Source organism: Panicum hallii, chromosome 5 (assembly GCF_002211085.1).
Source record: "Panicum hallii strain FIL2 chromosome 5, PHallii_v3.1, whole genome shotgun sequence".
In the NCBI taxonomy this organism is placed as follows: domain Eukaryota; kingdom Viridiplantae; phylum Streptophyta; class Magnoliopsida; order Poales; family Poaceae; genus Panicum; species Panicum hallii.
Genome location: NC_038046.1, coordinates 51853380 through 51880852, shown reverse-complemented (window position 1 = coordinate 51880852; position 27473 = coordinate 51853380). Strand labels below are relative to the sequence as shown.

Genomic DNA, 27473 nt, shown 5'->3' with positions numbered 1-27473 from the left:
ACTAGTAGTCGAACTCATATAGATATATTCCTCAAAAGATATCTCTACAGGACAACATCTTTACTTTAAAAAAGCCACTTGGATCACATTAAGGTGTCAACCAGCCTGCCATGCAAATAAGGAGAGTCTGCATCTTTAATGGAGTGAGCTTGTACAAAAGTACTCTCCTTCTCAGTTAATCAATAGCTTCTTTCACCGTTTTACTTTACGGGATCTCCGATCAAATAGAACAGGTTACCAGTATGACATAACTCTCAAGTGGGTCTCAATCCAATCTCCCTCGATGTCTCGTCAATCACATTCCGTGAAAGACCTTTAGTAGAAGGATTTGCCAGATTTTTAGCCATCTGAACATAGTCCAATGCTATTACTTCGGAGTTTCTCATTTTTCTGATAGACTTCAACCGCCTTTTCACATGCCTAGATGACTTCATATTGTCTTTTGAACTGTTCACCTTGACAATCATTGTTTGATTATCATAGTTCATTAGGATAGCTGGTAATAGTTTCTCAACCACCGGCAAATCCATCAATAGCTCACGAAGCCACTCAGCCTCAATTGTGGTGGTATCCAATGCTGTGAGTTCTGCTTCCATTGTTGACCTCGTTACGATGGTCTGCTTGCAAGACTTCTACGAAACAGCGCCACCTCTAAGTGTGTACACATATCCACTCGTGGCTTTTATTTCATTAGCATCAAATATCCAGTTTAAATCACTATAACCCTTAAGTACCTTAGGATACCCAGCATAGTGAATTCCATAGCTCGTAGTGCCCTTCACATAGCGCATCACTCTCTCAAGAGCCTTCCAATGTTCATCTCCAGAATTTGAGACAAACCTGCTAAGTTTGCTCAAAACAAACAAAATGTCAGGTCTTATGGCGCTAGCTAAATTAATTAGCGAGCCAATAATTTGAGAATATCTCAATTGATTTCCTATGATTCTTCGATTCTTTCGCAACATCGCACTAGGATCGTAAGGTGTTGGAGCAGATTTGCAGTCACTATATCCAAAGCAACTCAATATCTTTTTCACATAGTAGGACTACACAAGGGTGACCCCACCATTACCTTGTCTCATCAACTTAATGTTCAAAATCACATCAGCCACTCCCATATCTTTCATCTCAAAATTTTTAAGACAAAAAGCTCTTGACCTCCTCAATCACATTGAGGTTAGTCCTAAAGATCAGTATATCATCGACGTACAAGCACATGATCACTTCATGTCCCCCACCAAAGAAATAGTACACACTTATCGACCTTATTTATAATAAAGCCTGCCGACGTGAGAGTCTTATCATATTTCTCATACCATTGCTTAGACGCTTGTTTCAGGCCATACAAAGATTTTAACAACTTACACACTTTTCTTTCCTGACCTTCTACTACATATCCATCAGGCTTGTCCATATAAATTTCCTCGTCCAACTCTCCATTAAGGAAAGCCGTCTTAACATCCATCTGATGAGCGACAAGACCGTGTGAGGCAGTCAAGGATAGCAGGACGCAAATGGTGGTCAGTCTAGTAACAGGTGAATAAATGTCAAAAAAATATTCGCCTTCTTTCTAGGTATAACCTTTAGCCGCGAGTCTTGCCTTGTACTTTTCAATAGTACCATCCGGCCTAAGCTTCTTCTTGAAAACCTACTTGCATCCTACAGGTTTGCACCCATATTGACGCTCGACCACCTCCCAAGTCTTATTAGACATTATGGAATCCATCTCACTTCTGATTGCTTCCTTCCAATAGTCAGCATCAGATGATCCATAAGCCTCAGTGATGGTTCTTAGAGTGTCATCTATAAGGTACACAATGAAGTCATCACCAAAATACTTTGCAGTCCTTTATCTCTTGCTCTTTCGAGTCACATCATTATCATCCTTCTCATTATTTTCCTCAAGAGGTTGTTCAAAGTGTACTACTTCATCATTAGTTTCAGGGATCTTAACAAATTCATTACTAGAACTGCTAGGTGTCTCTTTCATTGGAAAACTATTTTTAAAGAACGTAACATCTCTAAACTCCATGATTGTACCAACATGTATGTCAGGTACTCCAGATTTAATTATCAAGAATCTATATCAAATACTGTGAAAAGTATAGCCTAGGAAGACACAATCAACTGTTTTCGGTCCGAACTTGCGTTTCTTAGCAATTGGTACATTAACCTTTGCTAAGCAGCCCGAGGTGTGCAAGTATGAGAGTGTTAATCTTTTATTTTCTCATTCCTCGAATGGTGTCTTCTCTTTATTTTTCATAGGAACTCTGTTAAGAGTATGACAAGCTGTTAATATGGCCTCACCCCACCATTCCTAAGGAAGTCCAGTTGTTTATAACATGGTATTGACCATCTCTGTTAGACTGCGGTTTTTCCTTTCAGCCACTCCATTTGACTAAGGGGAATAAGGTGTTGTTCTCTTATGAATAATGCCATGTTCCTCACAAAACAAATTGAAGTCATTTGAAAAGTACTCTCCATCTCAATCCGATCTAACACGTTTTATTTTTCTCTCAAGTTGATTTTCAACCTCGGCTTTATAGATCTTGAAAAAAATGAAACATCTCATCTTTTGACTTAAGCACATACAATATCTAGTTAAATCATCTATCAAAGTCATGAAATATTTCTTCCCTCCTTTAGTCAACACACCATTCATTTCACACAGATTAGAATGGACAAGTTCTAAAGATGCCAAGTTTCTCGTCTCAGTAGCCTTGTGAGGCTTGCACGGTTGCTTAGATTGCACACATACTTGACACATAGAATTCTTGATCAAAGTACATTTTGGAATTAAACTCAAACTGGCAAGCCGTAGCATACAACAAAAATTTACATTACAAAGCCGTGAATGCCAAGTATTAGATTCATCATCATTACATACATGATTCACAACTTTATTACAAAAGTCTGATAATGACAAGCGAAACAAACCATCATAGTCATATCCTTTACCAACAAAGGATCCAAACTTTGAAACAACACATTTGTTCGACTCAAATACCAACTTAAAACCATCCTTACAAAGGAGAGATCCGCTAACAAGATTTTTATTTATTGAGGGGACATGCTGCACGTTCCTTAGCCGCACGGTCTTTCCCGAAATGAACTTTAGATCGATCATACCAACACCATGAACAGCCGTATTCAAACCGTTCCCCATCAACGGATCCAGTCCCTATGACCTGGCAAGAAGAAAACAAATAAATATCGGCACACACATGTATATTAGCCTCAGTGTCAATCCACCAATTTGGTAAATGACAAACTGAAAGAACGGTAGCATGATTACCATATCTTGATATTCCCTTCTCAGTATCGCCAATAATAACATTAGCAGATTTCTTCTGCCCTTGATGCTCTGCTTATCCTTGCGATCCTTGCAGTCCCAAGCCTAATGACCGGAACCACCGCACACAAAGCATTTTCCCGCGTTCTTCTTCTTCTTCTTAAAGTTAGTAGTCTGAGCAGTCTGAGCAGCCTTCTGCTTGGACTCAACCTTCCCTTTGCCTTAGTTCTTGTGGGATTGGAAATTCTTTTCTGCACACATGAGCATTAGAACCTCCCTCATTGCCACAAGCACCCGTGTCCTTGGCTCTCGCCTTTTCTTCAACATCAAGAGTGCCAATAATACCGGCCACAATGAACTCTTGGTCTCTTGTGTTTCAGAGAAGTAGAAGATCCTTCATGAAGGAAGCAGTTTGGCAATAATCCCGCCGGCCACAAATTTATCCAGCAGATTGCACTTAAAGTTATCAAGCTCTTTAGCGAGCGCCTGTAGCTCATGAGCTTGTTTGACAACAGGACGATCATCCACCATCCTGTAGTCATAGAACTGCTCCATGACGCACACCTCACTGCCCGCATCGGAGACACCAAACTTCTCTTCGAGTGCATTCCACAACTCCTTGCCAGAAGGAATATGCATGTAAGCATCGACCAGGTTCTCTCCAAGAACACTGATCACAGGCCCTCTGAACAAATTGTCCAGCAGTCTGGTATGGTCTCTCCTCCTCGAGAGTGCGCGGCCCAGTAGAAGGACCTTCAGTGATGAACCATATGATCATCGATATGAGCCACAACTCAAGCCTGCGAATCCATCTTTTCTAATTCGTTCCATAAAAAATATTTGGTTTGAGGTGTGCAGCAAAACCAAAAACTGTAAAAGGCCTATCAAGTTTTTGGATTGTTGTAATTAGAGGCATATTACAATTTAAATTAATCCAAAACACAACATAAAACATGACAAATTTCATAACAGAAACAGGAGCATTAGTCATAGTGCTTGCAACAACGACAACAAAAATAAACAAGAAGTTTAGGATGTACCCAGAAGCGGGACCGGTGCTTGCGCTGTTACCCTGATCAGTCGACATTCGGGCCTGTTCGATGTAGCTGATCAAAAGGCAATGCCGTGCATGTGTTCGCAGTGCAGAGGCGCCGCCGGAAAGTAGACGAAGTAGTCGTTCGCAGCGCCGCCGGGAAGTAGACAAAGTAGTCATTCGCAGCAGCTTGTTGGGGTAGTCGCAGCGAGCAGTCGCGCAGATGCGCTCCCCAAAAACTTGATCGCCTTCACTCGGTGCAGAGTCTCAAAGAGGACGGAGCTTCGAAGGCCTGCTCTTCCAGCCAGTCTATGCGCCCAGACTTCTGGAACGGAGATGCAAAAGAACAGCGACAGCAGTGGAGTATTTGTTGTTGGTGCGCGTGAAAGAGGAGAGACAGGCCATATATATATAGCCACCAGGAAACCTTTGGGCGTCCAGCAATAACAGCCATGAAACCTTCGGTTAACAGTAACCTCAGCCATGATAGCCATTTATAACTTAAGTTTGAGATGGTTATCTGCAAGGAACCTAAAATGCCACTTATTTGTTACTAGAGAGTAATCAAGAAATGTCTTTGGTTCCCTGACCTCAACTTACCCAGCCAAAGTTTCCTTTTGTTTTTGAGAGTCCAATTGTGTCCTCCGTTAGCAAGGCTAGGCTAGATAACTAAAGAAATATAATATTGCAAACCTAAACAGCTGTCTCATAATATGGTCAATTGAATTCAGCTGAACGAATTTTTTTTCCGAGCACATCTGTAAAGAAAAATTGCAAATGTATCTAATAGAGCAGGTGCTGCAACCATATATTGTTTATCTGAACTAATAGAGCAGGTGCTGCAATTGATCAGAGCAACATATTGTTTATCTGAAGGTCTGAGTTTGTGTAACATGCAGCCATAATTCTATTGGTCTCGCGCAAATTAAAGACGTCCATTTCTTCCCATCTTTTACTCCAATTTTCACATAAACCTTGATACACCTACATGATGCCAAAGTATGTCTGATGAGGTCTCCTAAATTTGCAGAAAGCATAGAGTTTCTACGATGTGTTGATCAATTCTCACTACCCATGGTCTCACCGCACACCCACTCCTAGGCCACCTCCAGACGTTCCTCCATAACTGCCTCCGCCGCCGGATCGACCTAGAGAAGCAAGAACCCTAGCGCTGGCGAGAACCCTAGCAAGAACCCTAGCACCGGGAAGACAAGAGGGCAAGGAAGATGAGGGCAATGCGTTATCGGCAAGAAGGCGGCGAAGAGAGTGGGCGATGGATGGGAGCCGTTGCCGTCGCCTCGTGCTGTGCCGTCGCCTCCCCTCGCGACATGCCGCACCGTCGCCTGCCCCCAACCGTCGCTCACGACTCGCGAGGGCTTGAGGATCCAATCCGGAGGGTAAGACACGAGGCTCTGATCCGGGCCGTGGAGTGTGGGGAAAAGGCCAAGTAGGGCCAGTTTTCTTCCCAGGCCAGACCAAAACGAGCAACCATTCCAATTCACATCTAGGTTGAAAACGGGTCGCAACAATCCACTCAGAACGGGCCAATCCGACACAAACGAACGAGGCCTTAGGGTGTGTTTGGATCCAAAGGGCTAAAGTTTAGTCATGTCATATCGTATATTTCGATGCTAATTAGGAGAACTAAACATGAATTAATTATAAATAATTGCAGAAGCCTAGGGCTAATTCACGAGACGAATCTATTAAGCTTAATTAATCCATGATTAACCTATGCCTGCTATCATGCTAATCCATTAGTTTTCCGCATCCCGTCTCAATCCTAATCTGGTTATCTTCCCAACCGCCGGCAGCCAGCGATGATCCCGCTACCTTGCCGCACCATCCACTCGACCCGTAGCTTTCGTATGGCCTCCCTACCACTTTCACCTCCTCTTCTAAAATTGCCGGCCACCGAAACCCCTAGTAGCACCCTCTCTTCAAACTCCGGCCACCGCAGCTCGATCAACAGAAGCAGAGGTCACCTTCAGCGGCTCGATACTCTTCTACGATGCGTTGTCTCTTGTTCACAAGCTAGTTTTCCGCATCCCCCGGACGCTAGTTTTCCGCATCCCCCGGCCAGCCATCCGAGCTGTAACGTGCCCACTGCCCATGCACCCAAGCTAGCATGCCACATGCCCAGGCCACATGGGGCGACAGAACTGGGGCGTCTATTCATCGCTGCCTGCGATTGAAATTCATCCAATAGCAGGAGCCGAGCACCCTCGTCTTCCCCCGCCTCCCCCGGCTCCGGTGCCGCCCTCCACCGCCACCACCACCGCCACCGCTAATCACCTCCGATCCGAGCTCCCCCGTCCGATCCCTGGCCCACCGGATGTCAAGCTACTGCTCCCGGCCGGCGGCGTCCCACCTCCCCTTCTTCTAAAGCCGCCGCTGACCACTGGTCCCCTGGCAACCAGACCCTCCCGAAGTCCGGCCGCCGGAGCTCGCCGGGAAGATGCACAGTGCGTGTGCGACATGGCGAGCTCTACTCGCAACTGCGATGAATAGATTTCCCAACGGAACCAGCGACGAGGCACAGCGTCGCTCTCTATTCCATTTCGGGCAAGAGATCCCATCCCACCCACGGCGATAGGATCATCCAGAAGTGCGCCTGAGGCTGAGGGGACCCTGTGCCACCCCGATCGGGCAGGCAGGCCAATTGAATTAAACGTCATCGCTGCCACTGCCGCACGCATATGTACCACTCTCTCTGTTTTTATTTACATATCGTATTAGATTTTTTTAAGTTAAATTTGACTAATTTTGACCAAATTTATAGAAATAAATAATAATATCTATAATACCAAATTTATTTTATTAAATCCACCATGAAGTATATGTTGACAGTATATATGTTGGATAGTATAATTATTGCTATATTTTTTAATAAATTTGGTTAACATTAGCTTTTAAAGGACAAATTTAATACGATGGAGGGAGCAGGTGCTGCGCTGGAGCGTCGCGTCGTGTGGCTTTTCGGGAAAGGCGTGGCCTACGCCGGGCACCATTTATGTCCGCCGCCCGGAGTACGATCGGGGCGTCCTTGCCCCCCTGCTCGTGTCGTCGTCGTCGTGGCCTCGTAGGCCCCCTGGCCGCCGACACGTGCCTACCCATTGCCCCGGCGGTCGCATCGCGTTTGATCTTGGTTGACTAGTCATCGCGTGCATGGTCCGTGCTCCAGCTTGGCGCCTCTTTGATCCCACCCAGCTTGAGCTCAGCTAAAATTAGCTTGGCGCCTCTTTATTTAAAGTAAGGTCATCACATTAAATAAAAAAAGGTCATCACATTCATACAGAATGAATATATCCACTCATACAATCAACTAATTAAACACTAAGGTAGCTAAAAGTTGGACTCTAAGGCTAATCACAGTAGGGGTTTTACGGCGAGTTTCATGACATTAATTACCATGACACATCAACATTTTTGATGATATGGCACTGATTTAATGAGGGAAAAGAAGGAACCAGTTTCATCCCTACGACACTCTGCTAACTCGTTTCCGAGATGTTGGAAATGGCGTGAAACGACCACTGTGACCGCCGTTGTTTCATGGGGATCCCGTACGCTAATAGATCAACTAGCATTTAATTACACCGGTTAGTTTGGAAACAGTGAAATAAAACTCTCCATTGAAGTATAGTATTTCATTCATCCCCCAAGTTGACGTGGCATTCTTGGAAATAGGAATATGAAACCCCCCATTGTGATTAGCCTAAGGCTAATCCCAATGGAGGGTTTGTTGTTGATGTTTCCAAGATAGCCATGTAACAATATTTGAGGCATGGTGTTTCATTCATCCTCCAAGCAAGAAGGCTATGAAACAATGTTTGAAACTACCCCTTTAATGCATAATTTCATGTTGTGGTTTCCTAGGATCCATGTTGCATTTAATTTCAAGACTCAAAGAATGTTGGTATTCGTGTTGGAGAGAGTTTTACGTAGATGAAACTGGTGTCTTCTCTTTCTTCTCAAATTATATGCCATGTCATCATATAATCTAATTAATGTGCATGAAACTCCTATGAAACCCCACTGGGAATAGCCTAAATGCCGTAAACCGTTATCTTTGTTCGTTGACCCAAATAAAAGATCAGATATGTAGGTGGGACGTTGTCGTTGAAGAATGGCGATGCGCCCCGGCGTGCAGCCATTGTTCAATGGGGAAGCTTAGGTGTGTCGCCATGGTGTGCCCGACAAAGTCCGAGGCGGCGGCGAATGGAGTTATGGTCGCCTGATGGCCACTGCAAGGAAGTCTGACCCATGGGCCATAGTCGGTGATGCCGGCTATCATTATCGCAGCGAAGTGATGACGTACATGGCGACTAGGGAGGTGATTACCACGGCCATAATGTATGCAGAAACGACGTCAAGTGTTCTATTGCCGGCCGTGGAGAGGAAAAACAAGGAATCCTCCTTGAGTTGTAAAGAAACGAAGATGAACACAGTTTAGGCCTCGGGGCCTGTTCCTTTTACTTATAGTGTCAGTAGAGAGCAAAGTGCAAGATAACATGTTGCAAGTGAAAGTAAAAGAGAGATGAAAATGACTTGTGTATTCCATTAATGGAGGACTACATGGCTAAGGGGCCAAGGGTTGAAGGGATTGGCCCTTTCGTGATTAGTAAGTATTTAATGGTATCATCAATCATTAATTAATTAATTACAAATTGATCACTAGTCTAATTTTCTTCGTAACACTAATGACATGGCTTCTTGTTTCTAAGGAAAACACTATTTTTTAAAAAAAATTGATATAGGCATCTACTTGGCGTGCTTCTACTTATTCATGATATACTATAGTTTGAGTAAAGCAACCAAACACGCACCAAGTAAATTTCGGGAAAATTTGAAGTGCAATCAATAAGCTTTATTAGCTAGCTGGTTGCCCGTACGTGCCATATTAAACGTCCGTACGAACAGGAGGCATCCTAGCTGCACTGTCGGATAGCTATTGGCTGCCTTCAATTTCACGCAACTACTAGCAGTACTACAAGCCGGGCGGGGTGCACGCTTGTCTTCTGGTCGAAAGGTGCTCGTGGTCGCGGATCGCGTGAAATTCCGTAGGATTGGTTGTTGTGCGCTGGTGTGACGACATGGCGAAAGCAAAGGGAAGAAAAAGAAACAACAGGAGTCTTTTTTTGTGCGTGTTTAATTTACACGTAGTCTTTAACCAACATGTGATTTACAATTACAATTTTTACAACTTTACATTGAGATAAGGTACGTGGTAAAGTTTTAGAAAGGTCGGTGTGGCATGGAGGCTCTCTTATTTTCCGCTCTTAGAGCTTTTGTTTGCTTTGTCATTGCTTCGCGGCATGTTTAGAACATTTTTTTCGCTGCCTGGGCTTTTTCTCTTCTTTTTAATATAACAAGCAGCTCTCCTGCTAGGTTTTTTAGACAAAAAGATAGTGGTAGTGATATATGTAGGTTTAACTTCTAGGCACAACAGCAATGCTCATATTTTTCTAGAATTATTTAGAAATTGATGGTAATAGTTAGACAACGAGGTGCTTATCGATCTTAATATCTGTTGGCCAATCTCTTAGAAATGCTCATAGGGATAATATCTTTTGGCCAATCTTTTAGAAATGCTTATAGGGATAAGGTTTGCGTGTGTATATATGCTCATATGGTAAGTTTACGTGCGTATATATGATCTTTTGTGTCTGGTACTCCCCCGAAATGAGTGGATGGGATGTTTTTACATTTTCGCACTCGTATGACACCTAGCAAAAAAAGTATTTCCGTGATGAAATGAGTGGATGGGATGTTTTAGTATTTTGGCACTCATATGGCACCTAAGTTAAACACCAAAACCAAAATGTTTTTATCTATTTATATGAGGTGTTAGCTGTCTAGTCGGTGTCAGTGGTATTGCATTGACTCCGTGAGAATAGATCAATTTGGTTCGGCACAACACAGATGCACCTATCATTCATCCGTCGATTCATAGCAAATTAACATTACGGATATATGCATGGTTGATCGATCAGCCCAACTGTAAGGATGTGATTGGGTCATCAAGAGCTGTCATGCAATTAGGTGACCGTTGGCGCCCTAGCTAATTACTTCATAAGGACCAACAGTACTCTTGTAGCCTGGATAGTACAATCAGCATTTGATGAGCTCTAGCTGATCTAGCGTAGCAAGACGAATAAGACTGCAACGTGTTCATTGTAAATTATAAGTAGCTGAAATTAGGTATATATATGTCCAATCTATGCGGCGGCATTCATGTCGCAAGCACATACAATAGAAAAAAAAATAGCTTGGCCTGTTAAGATTGTTTAAGCTTAGACACACAAAGTCTGTCTAACTTCGTTCTTAGCACTGTACCTTGATCAATTCAATTTGTTGGATATTTTTCTGGCTACAAAAGTGCTGCAAGGCTAAGGTTATTAGCCACCTTAGCCAAGAATGTGCGGCAAAACTGTTAACAACCAAACATGCCCAGTTCCACTGTTGTCTGTGTCTTAGTCTTCTCATAAAGAAAGTAGTGGCAGAGTGGAATCAAGATTAATTGAAAGTACAAGTTTTTTTTAACACTTTACATATGTAGACTTTTATATACACTCATCCCTACGGACATGTCCTGGGCTAGCTAGCTGGTAGATTTCGAATTTAACGAAGTCACTGCATATGTGCCCATCTAGGACTCAAGACCGAACGAGCAAGTTCCACCACTGCTAGCTGCCCTATTAATCAATAGACTGAACCTCAAATCCACCGAAACGTGTGAACAGTTAGCATAAGAGTAAGGTACTAGGAAAAAATATGTCGTATCAAGATTCAGAATATAAGTGCGTACCGTACGGTTGCAAACCCGTGCTAAATAAATTTATGAGAATACATAGATATGTATTTATGGCAAAAGAAAAATGTCCACTGTCAATTGAAAAAAATATACTCAAGTTGTTGCATGCGACATTCCAAATGCGGCGAAATCTATTAATCGTGTGCGCAGGTGAGATGCGCGGCACCGCAGAAGGCCGCCGTCATGATACTGTTCGTATTTCTCGTTGAGGCAGCGGCGGCAGGGTGGCTGGATTTGGGATAGGGGGTTGCCGGGGTCCGGTGACCACTAGCAACCTTAGAAGAGGAGGGGAGAGGGGGTAGGGAAGCCCAGGAGCGTGGCGAGGGGGCGGGAATGCGCCGATCGTCGGTGGTCAGGGATAGCCGGTGGACCGGATTTAGAACAGGGGAGCTCAACGTCGCCGGATTAGCATAGGGTGAATAATGGAGACGGATCGGTGGTGGCGACAACGTTGTGATGGTGGTCGGAGGGTGGGGAGAAGACTCTGCGATTGGATAAGTTTCAATCGCACCTGCGATGAATAGCCCACCCCTAATGCTATACCTGGGCTTGATGGGAGCACTTTATTTCGCCATGGGATCGCGATAGCACGTGCCTTCGCGACTTCCTACACACGTAAGACGCGTTGCACGCTGTATATAGCAAATTAGAGATCACATGCACGAACAATGTCGCATTCATTCATGTCTCCAACAGTGTGGAGGTAATTAATGCAGAGGAGGTACTGGTACTGCGATGGCTAGTTGGCTCGATCTTGGGCTGTGTATTTTCTGCGTCAACAGCTAGCAAAGTAGTTCCTTGTTTGTCTCCCTGCTAAAGACTTTCTAGTTGATGACATTTTGACTACAAGCAATGAGCGCCGCAGAATCTAGTTTGGCATGTACTATTTTCTAATGACTCTAGTAATCATAAGATTTTGTTGCATTGATTCTGTAGTTTGATAATACACTTCTAACTGACGGACATGCCGGATCTGGAAAGTGGAAATGCCTTTTTAAAATGCTACCTCAAATGTAAGGCTATAAGCAGAGACCTGAGGAGTCCTTATTATGTGCCGTATACACCATGATATATGAATCTATCTAACGTACTAAATCTATATGGTATAATCAACATGATACTCCCCACGGGTATTGTGTGGCATAACCGTGCTAATCCTATTGATGAAATGCGCCTTTAATTGTGCATGAAAAAAAGTTCTTTAAAAATATAAATTGTTGAGCACGCGATCATCTATGTCAAAGTAAAAATTAAGTTTGAATTAAAACTTGTGCAAAGAGGAAATAAGTAAAATCGTCATGTGAAAAGTTGCACCTTTTTTTTAGATAAGACGTGAGTACCTGTATGGAATCTTGAACTATTACTTTATTTAAAAAAGTCATGAAGAGTTGCACACGCAACTATTCTATGCTCAAGTAGTTGAAAACGTTACCGAAATCCTCGTTCTATCAAAGAAAAAGGTATTCATTCCTCATGTGGCACGAAAAATTTTCTTTCACTATATTTAGAGGGAAAAATTGACAGGTGGCAGAGGATCGTAAGGACGGAAACCTTTTTGGTGGCGCATCGAGGATCACAATAACTTTCGACGACGCACATCTGATTGCCTCTAAAAATTTTAAGAGTTGGTGGCAGATCGGGTATTTATTATTCGGTTCCAACCATTATTCTGTTCACCTCGAAATTGCAACTGAGCTAGGCACATCGCTGTCTCAGGACCAGGGCAACAGATTGTTAGGCATAGGTGTTTTAATTTCGAAGTGCTAAATTTTAGTCATGTTATATAAATTTTTTTTATCGTTTAGAAATGTTAAATAAAATTTAATTACAGAATTAATTACAGAACCTCTGGACTAATTCGCGAGACGAATCTAATGAGGTATGTTAATCCATAATTAGCGGATAGTTACTGTAGCATCACTGTTGCAAATTATAGATTAATTAGGCTCATTAAATTCATCTCGCGAATTAGCGGCCATCCATGCAAAAAGTTTTGTAAACAAATTTTATTTAATACTTCTAAATGGTAAGATTATTTTAATATGATAGGATTAAAATTTAGCCCTCTGGAACCAAACAAGCCTGGCACGGAAACCTCCTGCTCCAAATTAAAAAAATATTTTTTAAAAAAGAAGTTAATTCTGCATGAGAAGAACATGAAACGAAACAGAGAGCAACGGCAGGCCCCGTACGTGCGTCAACCACAACCAGAAACGATTCGGACACGTCATCGTCCCCCAGCTGCCGCTGCTGCTCCGCCACCGAGTCGGAGCCCGACCCTTACCGGCCCGGCGAGTCCCCAACCGCCCCCATTGAATCCACCTCGCTCTCCCCCCTCCACAGTCACGATGCTATCCGCCCGGCCAGGCCACTCCCTATATAACTCGGCTCTGTCTACCCTGTCAGTCACGCGCTGGCTCCGTGGCAGATCGTGTCCGTGTCCGTCCTCCTTGCTGCTCCTGGCTGCGGCGTTCCTTCGATCCCTCCCTCCCTCCCTCTCCCCTCCGATCCGGCTATAAACTCGCGCGCCTTGTTGGACCCAATCATTGCTCGACCTCCCTCCTCCTAGATCTCTCGTCTCTTCCTTCCTCTGACCATCGACGGGTTAGAGGTTTTGTTGTGGCGGCGGCGGCGGCCATGGAGGAGTCGGGGGTGGTTAGCGGCGGCACCCTGGCGAGCTGGGTGGCGTCCGGGGTGGTGCTGTGGTCGACGGCGTTCGTCCTGCTGCGGGCGCTCTTCCCTAAGCGCTCCTACGACTTCTGCAACCGCGCCGTCTCCGCCATGCACGCCGTCACTGCCGTCTGCCTGGCCTGCCTCTCCGTCGACGACTGGTCCTGCCCCGTCTGCCCGCTCGCCGCCGCCTCGTCCCCGAGCCAGGTACGCGTCGCCGCCTCCCCTCTTTCCCGTTGGCCGGAACGAGCGCTGCCGGCGTCGGCTCGCCGCGATAACCTCCGTACCACCGGTGACCTTAAAAGCCGGTGACCTCACCGTGGCGTTGCAATTCAATCTATGGCAGATGAAGGCGCTGGCGGTGACGCTCTCGTACATGGTGTACGACGCCGCGTGCTGCCACCTCAACGGCGACGTGCGGCTGGACAACACGGTCCACCACCTCGTCAGCATCGTCGGCATCGGCGCCGGGCTCGCCTACCAGAGGGTGAGTCAATAATCATAGTTACTCGTCGGCCGATCAGCCGGCCGGCCGGTGGCCTTACTTGACCGGCCGTTAGCCGGTGGTTCGATTCGTTGGGCGACTAGAAGCGAGCTTGCTCATTGATTGCCGGCGGCGGCTTGGTTGCAGTGCGGGACGGAGATGGTGGCCAGCCAGTTCATCACGGAGATCTCGAGCCCGCTGCTGCACCTCCGGGAGATACTCAAGGAGTTCGGCGTCCGCGACACCGACCTCAACCTCCTCGTCGACGTGCTCTTCGCCCTCACCTTCTCCGTCGCCCGGATGGGCTTCGGCCCCTACCTCACCTACGCCACCGTGACGGCCGACAACCCCATCCTCATCAAGGTACGCGCACGCACGCGAATCCGTTGGCCAAACTTAACCAACCTTCATCTCAGCAACCACCTCCCCCCAAACCCCAACAAACTCTGACGCACGACATGCTCTTTGCTTCCGCTTCGCCAGGCGATGGCGACGGGGCTGCAGCTCGTCAGCGCCTACTGGTTCCTCCGGATCCTCAGGATGGTCAGGTACAAGCTCGGCAAGAACAAGAAGAAGAAGCCGCCGCCGTCCGCAGCCCCCGCGGGCAAGCTCGCCACCGACTGAACTCTGGCGATCGTACGCCGGCGACCTGCAGGAGCCACCGGAGCACAAAGCTTAGCCGACGGCGGATTAGGAGTTGGATTCGATCTGAGACCGAGTGCTGTACATATATACCCGTGGTCTGCGAGGTTCTTGCCTCTGATCATGTAAACATGCTGTGTCCATTGGCAAGGGTGTCGCAAACTGGCGGTGAGTGTACTCTAGCAACAGTTATTGGCAATACAAAATTGTCCAGCGAATTGAAGCTCCGGAATCTGGCGAGTGCAAACAAACAAGTGTGCCAAAGCGACTGGCGTGTCGCATTGCATGTGGCATAATAATTATCATCACTGTAACGTCGTCAAGCCTCATCAAAGGCTTCGTCAGAGCGCACTGCGCACCAACTAGGGGCAAGTCAAGTCGTGCAGGTACATCAGGGTGAAATTTAAACCGTCGCTGCTGTGCAGAATAGGTAGAACCGTAGAGAAATGAATGGAATACAGTCCCTACAGTAAAACCGCGACGCAGATCAACAGGTGGAACAGGCTGTAATCTACAGTTTACCTCGAGTCCGAACCTCGGAATGGGATTCTAGATCTACATGTTAGCACAAGGGGGTGGGCAAGTTCAAGAACGAGCGTGTTCCCGCGATTTCTGCAGAACTTGCTTCAGCACCGCGGCGATCCTCTCCGCCATGTGGTGCTCCATGAACCTCTCCTTCACCCTGCCATAGCCCTTCTTCCCCATGGCGGCCCTCTGCTCGGCGCGGCTGGCGAGTCTCACCATGTTCTTCGCGAGAGGCGCGACGCCCTCCTTCCCAGCGGGGTGCAGGAGGCCGGTCGAACCGTCCAGGACGATTTCCGTGGTCCCTCCGGCGGCCGTGCCCTGATATAGCAAAGGCGTGACGTCGTTAAACCAGGTCAGTAAATCGACAGCATGGGACAGAATGCAGGCGAAAACAGCGGATGGCGGGGCTCGAGGCTTAATGTAAGCTCATAATTGTTTACAGTGACTCCGTACTCAGTGATTCACAGCAATAACTCTGGTCTACAGATTCAGAAAATTGCTGGCCCACGTTTCAGAATGTTGCAGCATGGTTAATTGCCTTGTAGAAAGTTTGGTCATTCATATACTCCAAACAAATGCAAAAATATAGTGCCCGCACCAAAAGTTGACTGAGGCCGTGTTTAGTTTCCACCCCGTAAACGTAAAAAAGCCGTAAACGCAAAATTTTCAAAGGAATCTTGCTAATTTGAAGTACTAAATGAAGTCTATTTACAAAAATTTTTGCATGGATGGGCTGTAAATCGCGAGACGAATCTAATGAGCCTACTTAATCCACGATTTGCAATAGTGATGCTACAGTAACCATCCGCTAATTATTGCTTAATTATGGATTAATTAGCATCATTAGATTCGTCTCGCGATTTACAACCCATCCATACAAAAAGTTTTGTAAATAGACTTTATTTAGTACTTCAAATTGGTAAGATTCTTTGGAAAAAAATTTTTTGCCTTTACGCCTGCCAAACTAAACACAGCCTGACTTGCCTGCCAGTCTCCTGGCCTACACACTGACAGGAGAGAGCAGGGAGTGAGCCTTACCAATACTGGCAACTTGAATGCCATTGCTTCAATTGTTATCCTTCCAAAACATTCTCCACGGGCCTAGGTTGAGAAAATAAAAAGGTATTACTCGAAGTAAGAAGCAGAACAAATCAGCTTATGGATAAGCATCTCACACTGGTTGTGTAGCAGCAGTACTTGGTCACCGACATACAGTATATGGCCAACCGAATCTTTTACTACAGATATATTACTAATCCAGGACTTTTAGCAAATTTTACTAGTTGGAAATAAAACCTGATTTGAGCAAGGGTAGTTGAACTGTTTTCTTAGCCAAGCTGCAGTCCAAACATATATATGGGAAGCACCTTCTGTTCTAAGCTACATTCCTCAATGCACCACATGAAGTGAACTAAATGTCAACAAAGTAATAGTGGCCTGGAGGGGGCCTTGAAAGCATGGTACTAGCATAAGTAATGACCAACCTTTCACCAGAAATTGCAAAGATTGTACGCTACCATTTGACTGAAAGGAATCACTAGTCCTTAAGAAGTTTTAAGCTATGGCCTTAGGTGAGAATATGACAAATCAAAAGTAAAAGAAGGTAAAAGGTCACCTAAAGGTTATTCCAAATAAAGAATCACCCTAGCTTCTTTATGACGTAAGATAGGCAGTGTAAATTCTTGCAAGTTGAAGCAATAAGATACAAGAAAATATGGATCTACCGAATAGAGAATGGAAACAGCTTATACCTAGGCATTCCATACTATAAAGATACCGCATGAAAAATAATTAACAGAGATACAGTTTTGAGGACAAAAAACATAAACCATAGATCACAGTATGACTCACCTGGGAGTTCTGAACAAGCACATCAATTGCTGCCAAATAAGGAGCCACTGCCAATGTCTTGTTCACAAAATGGACACGGTCATGAATCCCATTCTTTACCACAAAGTCACGTAACTGGGTCTCAAATTTGGTCTGAGCATTCATATCACTTCCCACAACTACAGCATGCATCTTAGGCACTTTTAATTTTTGCTGTTGGATGAGCTGCAAACTCTGATAAAATGCCTGAAGAAACAAGTCTTGTCCTTTTCCTCGTGAGACACCTGGATTACAGGATATTTACTAAGAAAGGAAGATGCAACAAAATGACAGAATTCACATCGACAAGAGAATATTGTATCTTAATGACTATGTGATTGGGAATTGTGGAACTAAGTGATTGAAACATACTGTTTATTATTGCAAACAGGAGATCTTCACTCCGTACTCCAAGGGACTCACGAATATGTTCCCGTAGGACTCTTCTTGCGACATCATCTTCAGCAACTTCCATTAGTTCTTTACTATTCCCGAGGTGAACAACATAAGTTTGTGGCATCTGTATTCTTCATATGAAGCAATTAGAGGTGCATAATAATGAATTAGAAACTCAATATGAAATGCAAGAAACGGTAAACAATTGCCAAAGATGTTTTGCTCACAAATAAAAGTTCATACACAGCAGAAAAAAATATATATAGCCAGATAATTCATATCAGCAGTACAGAGTCAAAAACTACGATATCAGCCTCTTCAATGTTATATATAGAACCCAGCAATCAATAATATACCCAAAAAAACCCAGAGAGTATTGATAGTTATGCACATACTTCAGACGGTCGCTAGTCCTGCTCTTCCAATATTCAGCCGTTGTATGAGAATCAATCATGGCTCCAGCAACGAAGGGAAGATGTTTAACATATTCAAGCTTAAAGTAATGCCCTCGCATTTCATGGATCCACCACAAAATCTTTGGAAGGACTTCAGGGACATGGTTTTTAAGAACAGGATCAAGCCATTTGCCAGCGACAGCAGTGTTCAAGATAACCAGATCAGCTTTTCGAGCAGTATCAACTGCCTCTTCTCCCCTAGCTGGTAAAACCTGTGAAGCAAGTAGTTTGAAGTATTAGACTAAACAAGGATTTGATTCCATTTTGATGTATGTTAACACAGAGTTTCTGGAGCCATCATTTCATTTGCACTTCATTTTATTATGCTAAATGTTAGCACCGTAAAGCCAAATGAGGTGCACGAAAAAGAAAGCGGACTAGTGAATTGCACCAAGTCCTAGGAGAAAATTAGTAATTCCAGCCATCTCAAGTTTACATCGTCAATCGTGAACCTGAGGTCAATGGATGGGAGGAGAGTTTAAATTGTAGTCCACTTGCAATCTTGTGCTAGGTGTCCACAAAGAAAACAGTGGAATCAGTCTCCATCCCAGTTCTAACTTATTCCAATCTGTCCTTTTCCCTCCTACCTTTCCATATTCTCTCTGAACTTCAAAACCCCCATCTGAATTATAACAATTGCCCTCTAGCGAACATAGACAGATAAGAAGACCCAACATATCATACTAAGTTTCAGTAGAGCTTCAGATTCTTTTTCCCTAGCTAAGTTTCCCTGTTTGTTCTTTGAACTTTTAAGCACATTATAGCGACTGCAGGTATGCAGCCAAAACTATATTTACCCTCACCGCGTAATACTATTCTGCTGCTCTTCCATGTGCACTTCTTCTCTTAACAGGTCATGCGGTTTTATTGAAAAGTACAAATTAGTTATCTTTCTTCTCTCTCAAAAAAGCTATGTTTCAGATATAGAATATTACTCAGCGTTCTTCTTGTACTTGATGTTTTAAGAGTTGAGAAGTGTTTCTTCTGCTGTAGTAGGATTTTCAGAAAGATATATACCTACATCTAACATCTCTTTAAAGTAACCCCTGCCTCTTTAGCATGCATTTCAATTTACAGGACTTGGCAATCAGTGGTTTTATGATATGATAAAAATTAAAGAAGGAAGCAAGAGACGTACTTTATCAGTTTCTAATATATGTAATTTTAGGATACTGCACAATAATGAGGGGATACCTACAAAATATGATATTACCATCATACAAAGCCCTTATAGATTAGTTATTACTCTTTGCAGTGTTGAACGTTACTCTAGTCCATAGTAGCAACAGGCAAAGGCCCTTGTGAGTAAAGCTTGATCTCTAAATAAGAATGATATATAGGCGAAAATGTGATGAAGTTATTCCAAAATTGGCAAATAACATGCATTCGAAAACGTTGTTTGAAAGCTAGCATGCATTATTTCAGAATAGAGAGAGTAACTTCAACAAAGTTCAAAAATCTAAAGGCCTAACTGAAAAAAGGAGTAAATCTTATTAATTCACTTCATGCTGTTCACCAACTTTATCCAATAATCTTCATGGATGATGCTTAAAATATGATGTACTCCCCTTATTCTCATATAAATGACACCTGAACTTTCAAGTCTTCTAAAAAATTGCATGGTGCTCTATGATTTTGGCGATGATTGTTTTTTTCCCTCAAAAAACTATATCATTTTAATGATCAGTTTCTATTTGTAAGGTCATTTGGTATAATGTCCCAGAGTACATACAAAGTTCCAAGAGAACCAACAAACCTGATGAAGGCTTTCAGTGAAGGTGAAATCATCAACTTTTAGTGTGCCTTGGCCCTTGGTTATGCAAAATCCTAGAAGGACATCTATTTAGGAACAATGGAGCACGGTCCAGAACTGATGGCCTAGTTTATCAAATGGTAGTTGCTTTCCTCTGCTATCGACTTTCCTCAAAATTTGGTTAGATTTCTACAAACTACTACCTCCCTGTGGTGCCTGTATAACTTCATCACATCAACATATCCAAATTCCGAGCAATATGCATGAACATCCATTGGAGCATCATACCTGCACCCCATGGTTCAACATCTTATGCTCCAAGCTATATCTAACATCATTTGTTTCTTCTGATCTCTGGTTTGTTATCCACACCACTTGCGAGCCAACATGTCTCAGAAGAAATGCCAACTCCATCAGCAAAAGTGGGCCACCTGCATCAATTAGGAGTATTTTCACTGAGACTGATTGGTTATTAAAATGAATGCCAGTAACAAACAAACGGTGCTTTATTTTCAGATATCTTTTCAATAAATGTTACCATTTCAGAACTCGAATCCTCCAGCTTAGGAAGCTTTGGCACAACTTGAGCATTGGGAAGTACTCAACAGCTTCAGATTAACTACTTTCACTAGCAGAACATAACTGCGATCGTCATCATTTCTAGCCTTTTCCAGAGATCTAGACTCATATTCAACACTGGAAGTAGAGATTTCACTCATGTTTCTCTGTTTAGTTTCCCATTAACATAATCGCCAGTACACAGCCTAGTAGCTCAACTTGCTTGTAGCACAATCAAACATTAGAGTTACTGATCCCAGTGTGCAGATCACCGTCACACATTCTAATAAGCTACCAATATTGGGATCATAGTACATTTACTCAAACCAGCAAAAATTAATCACACCACTCCGTAATAAATGGATTACGAAGCGAACCACTAAGTGAGCAAATTACCGGAGAGGGAGAGCTCGTGGGAGACGAGCAGCACGAGCTTGGACCTCATGAACCCGAGGGGACTCCCCGCTGCGGCGGCGGCAGGGTCCCCACGGGCGTCGCAGGGGTCGCGCAGGGCGCCGCTGAGGAGGAACCCCGCTGTGGAGGCGGAGGCGGCGACGGCCACGAGGAGCAGGAGGAGGAGCCGGGTCCGGTAGTGGGCCGGGCCACGGCCTCCGGTGGCCGCCGCCGCGGAGGACGACGGGGCCTTCGCCATCGCCGGCGGAGGGCACGGGTACGGGGGGAGGATGTGGGTCAGATGATGATCTGATTCAGATCAAACGGCTTGGAATTGCTCATGCTATTTTGTCTTCATAGCCTCTCGTTTGACGTTTGCTGTATTTTTCTCCTTGCTTACGCGTGCAGTCGGTGCATAGCAATTGAGCAAATGGAGCATTATTGCGTGGGAAGCATCAAATTTGGCGCAATGTTGCTTAAAAGTGAGGGTGGCTAAAATATGTTGATCAAATTTTAAAAGAGAGTCGAATACTCGATCTGTTTTTGGAAATAGCTCGTGGGATCGATGATTCATCGGGTTCTTCCGATTCCTTCGAAAAGGCCCTCGAGCTCTATCTGTTATTTTGTCCAACCAAGGTTGAGAGATAAGAAAGCAGATACATCATAAACTTGTGCGTCCACATCATTGGATGTTGCTGAATCTTAAGCGACCATTATAGATCAAATTGCGTATTAGGAATCCAACCTTGATGTGCGCATCGAAACTAAAAAAAACTATTGTTGTAGCAACAAGCCAGTGACACCCTAACAGAGGTGAATCAGATGTTTAAAAATTAAAAATTAAGGCTCCAAGCACGTATAAAATATATTCCAAAGTCTATCAAAAAGTGCAGTGCCCTAGATTTTTCTACGTGTTGCTGTCTCTACCGTATAAAAATTTTACATCTTAGGTTCCAATCCTACGAACTATACAAGACAATTTTAGGAAAGGTAAACGCAACAACTAAGTGCAAGAGGTAATGCAGAAGGTAAATGAGATAGAGTATGCAAACTTCCGGCACGACGGTTTTTTATCGAGGTATCGGAGTGCTCTCGTTGTCCACTGGTCCTCGTTGGAGCCCCTCGCGAGGGAATGTCCGGCTAAGCTCCCGGTCGAGTAACTCCGTGAAGAGCCGACAGACCTTCCCATGCGCAAGTGGGTCTCCACTTTGCCTCTCGCGGATGCTTCCCACTGTTTTCACTAGGTAGAGCTTTGGTAAAACGACGAGTATCTCTCCTCCCACTCACAAGCATCCGTGGCCTCTCCACAAACTTAGTTGGAGGGTCTCGCACAACTTACAAGCCCCGAATTTACAACTCTTGATGAGCGCAAGCACCGATAGCAAAGAGGTGTGCAAACCTCATCTAACTCTAGGCTAACACCTAAAAGCAATGCGCTAAGATGACTAAACTAGCACTAATCAAGTTCTAAAATTTTGCTAATTGCCTTAATCTTCTCTTGAGCACTTTGATGGATAGAGCATTTGAATGTGTGTGGAACCAAGCCTATATCTTCTCCAAGCTCTAAATTCCTTCAAATGGCCGGGCATATGATCTATATATAGCCACAACTAAAAACTTTTTTAGCTGTTACCCTTCTGCTGCAGACGCAGCACTAACCGACTAATGCTGTCAGGCAATATTTGCCTCACCGATTCAATCGGTGGTCTCTTTTCGAGAAGGGCCAATAGTCACTAACAACTGGCCAATTGATTCATCCGGAGCTTTTTTTCACAATCACCGAACCTTACTATCAATCCAGAGAGATTTGCAAGACTTGACACCCTTACCGACTAATTCGATCATGTGTACTTGACAGGACCGAATTAATTTGTGTAGTAGAGCCTGGATGACCGACTAATTCGGTCACCCCACTTCTTCTAACCGATTTAGTCCGTCAGGCAAAATAAGGAGCAGAGTCTGGGACGACCGACTAATCAGTTACCCCACTTCTCTTGACCGATTTAGGCCCAATTTGTTTCCACGGTGGTGGTGCGGTGCAGCGGCAGACCGCGAGAATCCTGCCGAACGCTTTGCGGTCGCGGCACGGTACCGCACCGCGAGAAGGCCCCCCACCGCGATTTGCCTTGTAGACGAAAACGACCGGCCCCCCGCGGTATAAAAAATCCTCCTCACTTTCCACCGATACCCTCTCCTTCCTCCCGTTCCCTCCCTCTCGCGATAGGGTTCGCGTTCCTCAGCACTGTCGCCCCCGACACTACCGTCTTCCCCGAGCTCTGTGCCTCCATGCTCGCACCACAAATCCCGTGCCGCCCGAGGATGGAGGACCTCATGGCAAACTCGCGTGGTCGGCGGGCGTAGCGGGGAGGCGTGATGGGCGGCACGGCGGGGGCAGGAGGGCGGGCGGCGCAGCTGGGGAGGAGGGCAGGTTGCACGACGGGGGTAGGAGGGCAGGCAGTGCGGCTGGGGAGGAGGGCGGGTTGCACGGCGGGGGCAGGAGGACGGGCGGCGCGGCTGGGGAGGAGGGTGGGCGCCGTTGCGAGCAGGCAGGATGAGGCCGGGCGGCGGCAGGGCCGCGCGGCTGGAAGGAGGCAGCGGTGCTGCGCGGCGAGCGGGCGGCAGGTGGCTAGAGGAGGTAGGGCGACTCGGCTGGAGGGTGGAGGCCATGCTGCAGGTGGGGCGGCGCCGCAGGTGTGAGGAGGAAGGAGGCAGAGCAGACAACTGGGTTTTTCAGGCAGAGCTCTCTGTTAATTAATTCGTAGTACAAATTTTAGATGGATAAGTCTACAAAAGTTCAGACAAAATGGGATCCTTTTGCTATCAAGATGTTCAATGAAATCTGTACAGAAAAAGTTCTTGCTCACAATAGGCCGCAATGGTGCTTGAATAGTTTGGGTTATGCAAACCTTATAAGGAAGTTCCAGGAACGTACTAGTAGATCTTACACCCAAGAGCAAATGAAGAACACATGGAATTCATTGAAGAAAAAAATATGTCCAATGGAAGACTTTGAATAGCAGAGCTACTGGATTGGGGAGGAATCCTTTGAATGGATGCATTGCAGCCTCTGAAGATTGGTGGAAGGAACAAAATGAGGTAATATCTACTAATAGCTAATGATTATCTATCCATACCACTTATCATGTGTTGTACAAATTGGACTAATTGATGTTCATGGTGTCTGCAACTTTTCAGGCCATGCCCGGCTATATCACTTTCCAAACCGCATCATTTGAGCATAAAGACTTGCTAAGGGGCATATTCAACTCATATTCACAAATCAAATGAGCTATCATTAGCATTAGGGGCATGTATGCCATTTTACACACAGGAGAAAATCTAATAGAAATGATCAGGGTTGCCAAACGACCAGCTTATTCAGGCCAGCCAGCGGATTCTGCAGACGACAACATATTCTCACTAAATCCAGCTTCTCAGACAATCGATTCTCATAAAAGCTGAAACAAACAAGACCTTTAGTCTGTCAGGCAAAATAGGACAGCTGAGTTTTGACTTGGTTTCTTCGGGTCTTTTCTTTTTTGATTATTTTGATGGCTTCCATTGCATTCTTGAAACCTATAAACATTTACAAAAGTATATATTGATAAAACATTAGTCCTAATAATATATTATTATTTAATTACCAAAATTACAAACAATAGCTTAAAAGCTATTTTCCTTACACCTAGTTTCCCTCTATTTCATTTCCTCTCCTGTCTAGTGCTACTATCAAAATAAAATACAATATATGTGCTGTATGGATTGTGAGGTATTCAACATACTATCCAGTAAAGATGCTATAGTACAAGGGAGCGTATCCAGTGCAACCTGATCGGGGGTGCAATTGGTGCAACCTTTGAACGGTAGCGCTTCGATTAAAATTGAACGGACCAACTCAATCCCGCAAACAATTTTGCAATTAACCCTCCGCGCCCTGGCAATTGCTCCCAACGCGGCCCTTCCTTCCCGAGGAAGCGAACCGGTACGCTCGATTGGAGGCAGAGGGGAGCGACGCAGCGGAGAAAGAAAGCGGCAGCCGCCTCCAAATCGTGCGCGCTCTCCGGCGGCCGCGCGCGCCGCAGGTCTCCGGGGGCCGCGCCGCTCTCCGGCGGCCACGCGCGCCGCAGGTCTCCGGGGGCTGCGCCGCAGGTCTCCGATGGTGGTCCTCTCCGGCGGTGGTACGCGGCTCGATTGGAAATCGCGAGTGACAGAAGCGAGCGACGCGGCGGCCGCCGCCTGGGCGTCCTCTTCGCTGGACGATCGCCGTTGTTTCCATGGCCTCTGCATCGAGTTTCCCCGCCGCGTCGCCCACAGCCGACGGCCTCGCCCCGAGTTTGGGGACGGTGTCACCTAGCCCCGCCGCCTCCTTCTCCATTAGGGGTGGCGCCTCAGCTTCTGTTAGGGCTATCGTTTGTTCCGCCTCTTGCACCCCAAGGCCCGCCGCTGGCTCTGCCTCGACTCCCTGCGCCATGGACGACGCCTCCCATATGCCTGTGGCAGCCATAGACGACGCCTCCGATGTGCCTGTGGCAGCCATGGACGGCACCTCCGATAGGCTAACAGTAACAAATGTAATGGGCAACCGCTTGAGTTTTTCTTCAAATATTATATGTTCATTACAAAACATTTTCATCATGTTTCCTGTGTTGTTATTTTGTAGGGTTTGTCATATGTTCGCGATGTTGATTCAAGTTCAAAGCCTGTGATTGGGATGACATTTGATAGCATTGAGGATGTGCAAAATTTTTACAAAGACTATGCGCGTGATGCTGGCTTTTCGATTCGTATTGGTCAGCAAAGAAAAGAGAATGAGGAAATAATAGCGAAGTATGTTTATTGCTCAAGGGAAGGCTATAGGAAGGAGAGGAAAACAAAAATTGTTGATCAAGCTGGAAAAAAGAGGAAGCCACCTAGTGTGCTGGAAACAAGGTGTGGGTGTGAGGCACATATTTATGTCAAGCTCGGTACTGACAAGAAGTACCGGATAACTTCCATGGTTGAACATCATAATCATGGTCTTGTTTCCCCAAATAAGAGGCATTAGCTTAGATCGAACCGCCATGTTAATGAGAGGGTCAAGAGTACATTGTTCAGCTGTCATAAAGCTAGCATTGGAACCTCACAGGCATATCGACTTCTCCATGTGAGTGAGGGTGGATTTCAGAATGTTGGGTGCACATTGAGGGATTTGAAGAACTATTACCGTGACCTTAGGTCACGAATCAAGGATGCGGATGCGCAGGTGTTTGTGGCTCAACTTGAAAGAAAAAAGGAAGTGAATTCTGCTTTTTTTTATGAGTTTGAGGTGGACGCGCAAGGAAGGCTGATGCGTGTGTTTTGGGCGGATCCAACGAGTAGAAAAAATTATAAGCATTTTGGTGATGTGGTATCTCTGGATTCGACATATACCACCAACCAATACAACATGATTTTTGTACCAATCACTGGAGTCAATCATCACTTGCAAAGTGTTTTTGTAGGAGCAGCTTTCTTGTCGAATGAAAAGATCGAGTCATATGTGTGGTTGTTTGAGACTTTCCTTAAAGCCATGGGTGGAGTGCCACCTCATCTAATCATAACACATAACAGATGAAGATGCGAGCATGAAGGCCGCTATTAGTAAGATTCTACCAGATACAACCCATAGACTTTGCATGTGGCATATCATGGACAAAGTACCTGAGAAGGTCAGCCCATCTTTAACAGAGGACCGCGAATTCTGGGATAGATTGAACTCGTGTGTTTGGGGATCTGAAACTCCGGAGGAGTTTGAGAGTAGTTGGCCTTCTTTTATCAATGATTTCAACTCACTGGAAATGAGTGGTTCTCCACAAGGTATTTGATTCGTGCATCTTGGATTCCGGCGTACTTTATGGACGTACCCCTGGCAGGAGTCCTTAGGACTACATCACGCTCAGAGAGTGCAAATTCATTTTTTAATCGTTTCATTTGTCGAAAATTGTCCTTGGTCAAGTTTTGGTTAAGGTTTGATACAGCTTTGGAGTGTCAACGTCAAGAACAATTGATAGCTGACAACAAAAGCATGCATAGTGAGCCGACTTTGAAGACATCATGGGCCATGGAGAAGCAGTGCAGCAAGATATATACACATGAAGTGTTTGCCGAATTTCAATCTCAATTGCTAGCTGCTAGAGACCATTGTTTCATTCAAGGCATTACCGACAATGAAGAGATGAAAAGTGTGATAGTTAGCAGCCATTCTAGAAAGGAACGAGTGGTTACTTTGGATAAATCAACCATGTTTTGGAAGTGCTCATGTAAATTTGAAGAGTCCTATGGCATCCCATGCCATCATATCATACAAGCGCTAAGAACTGAGAAGAAAGATGAGATACCGGTGATTTATATTATGAAGAGATGGGAGAAACAATGTAAAAGGTACATGTCTTTTTGCCTATTTGTTATACCATTATGCCGGTGATTTATGTGTAAGATTCCTGATATAGGTTTTTATCGTGTAGGGAAATTTTCTTTGATGAGGAAGGTAACATACTAGATGAAAAACCTATAGATCCTGTGGAGTTGTCACTGAAGAAAAAATTTCAGATTCCCGTAATAAGTTTGA

General features: G+C 44.9%; 3 protein-coding genes and 1 long non-coding RNA gene across 5 annotated transcripts; 3 read left to right on the top strand and 1 right to left on the bottom strand.

Annotated features, from left to right (window-relative positions):
- Window positions 1–13458: 13458 nt before the first annotated feature.
- LOC112892750 (transmembrane protein 136-like) lies at window positions 13459–15165 on the top strand (the record flags this gene model as incomplete). Its single annotated transcript, XM_025959872.1, has 4 exons — window positions 13459–14019; window positions 14159–14299; window positions 14444–14659; window positions 14780–15165. Coding segments are annotated over 4 exons (1059 nt in total), but the record flags the coding sequence as incomplete, so codon positions are not given.
- An 89-nt stretch (window positions 15166–15254) lies between these two features.
- LOC112894258 lies at window positions 15255–21242 on the bottom strand. Of its 2 annotated transcripts, none has more exons than XM_025961903.1 (7): window positions 20891–21225; window positions 20225–20367; window positions 18124–18395; window positions 17705–17859; window positions 17315–17577; window positions 16502–16564; window positions 15255–15781 (listed from the first exon to the last, which is right to left on the bottom strand). In XM_025961903.1, exons 1-7 carry the CDS (start codon window positions 21144–21146, stop codon window positions 15524–15526), a joined length of 1410 nt encoding a protein of 469 aa, XP_025817688.1. In that variant the 5' UTR covers window positions 21147–21225; the 3' UTR covers window positions 15255–15523. The 2 variants fall into 2 exon arrangements, with proteins under 2 accessions (XP_025817688.1, XP_025817689.1); XM_025961904.1 differs by lacking the exon at window positions 15255–15781 and adding an exon at window positions 15827–16071 and having other exon boundaries at window positions 16439–16564; window positions 20891–21242.
- A 1849-nt stretch (window positions 21243–23091) lies between these two features.
- Window positions 23092–24408, top strand: LOC112895166. The gene is made up of 2 exons (XR_003229164.1): window positions 23092–23983; window positions 24083–24408. It is a non-coding gene; the product is annotated as an uncharacterized LOC112895166 (long non-coding RNA).
- Window positions 24409–25331: 923 nt separating this feature from the next.
- Window positions 25332–26234, top strand: LOC112891766 (protein FAR1-RELATED SEQUENCE 5-like). Its single transcript, XM_025958717.1, has 2 exons — window positions 25332–25458; window positions 25548–26234. Exons 1-2 carry the CDS (start codon window positions 25357–25359, stop codon window positions 25929–25931), a joined length of 486 nt encoding a protein of 161 aa, XP_025814502.1. The 5' UTR covers window positions 25332–25356; the 3' UTR covers window positions 25932–26234.
- Window positions 26235–27473: the final 1239 nt, after the last annotated feature.

Excerpts from the sequence above, each read along its gene's own strand:
- LOC112894258 (XM_025961903.1), bottom strand. The coding sequence starts at position 21,146 with ATGGCGAAGGCCCCGTCGTCCTCCGCGGCGGCGGCCACCGGAGGCCGT. Across the intron at positions 17,860-18,123 it reads AGGACTAGCGACCGTCTGAA|AATACAGATGCCACAAACTT; the intron begins GTATGTGCATAA and ends CTTCATATGAAG. Across the intron at positions 15,782-16,501 it reads CATTCAAGTTGCCAGTATTG|GGCACGGCCGCCGGAGGGAC; the intron begins GTAAGGCTCACT and ends TTGCTATATCAG.
- LOC112891766 (XM_025958717.1), top strand. The coding sequence starts at position 25,357 with ATGGACGACGCCTCCCATATGCCTGTGGCAGCCATAGACGACGCCTCC. Across the intron at positions 25,459-25,547 it reads ATAGGCTAACAGTAACAAAT|GGTTTGTCATATGTTCGCGA; the intron begins GTAATGGGCAAC and ends GTTATTTTGTAG.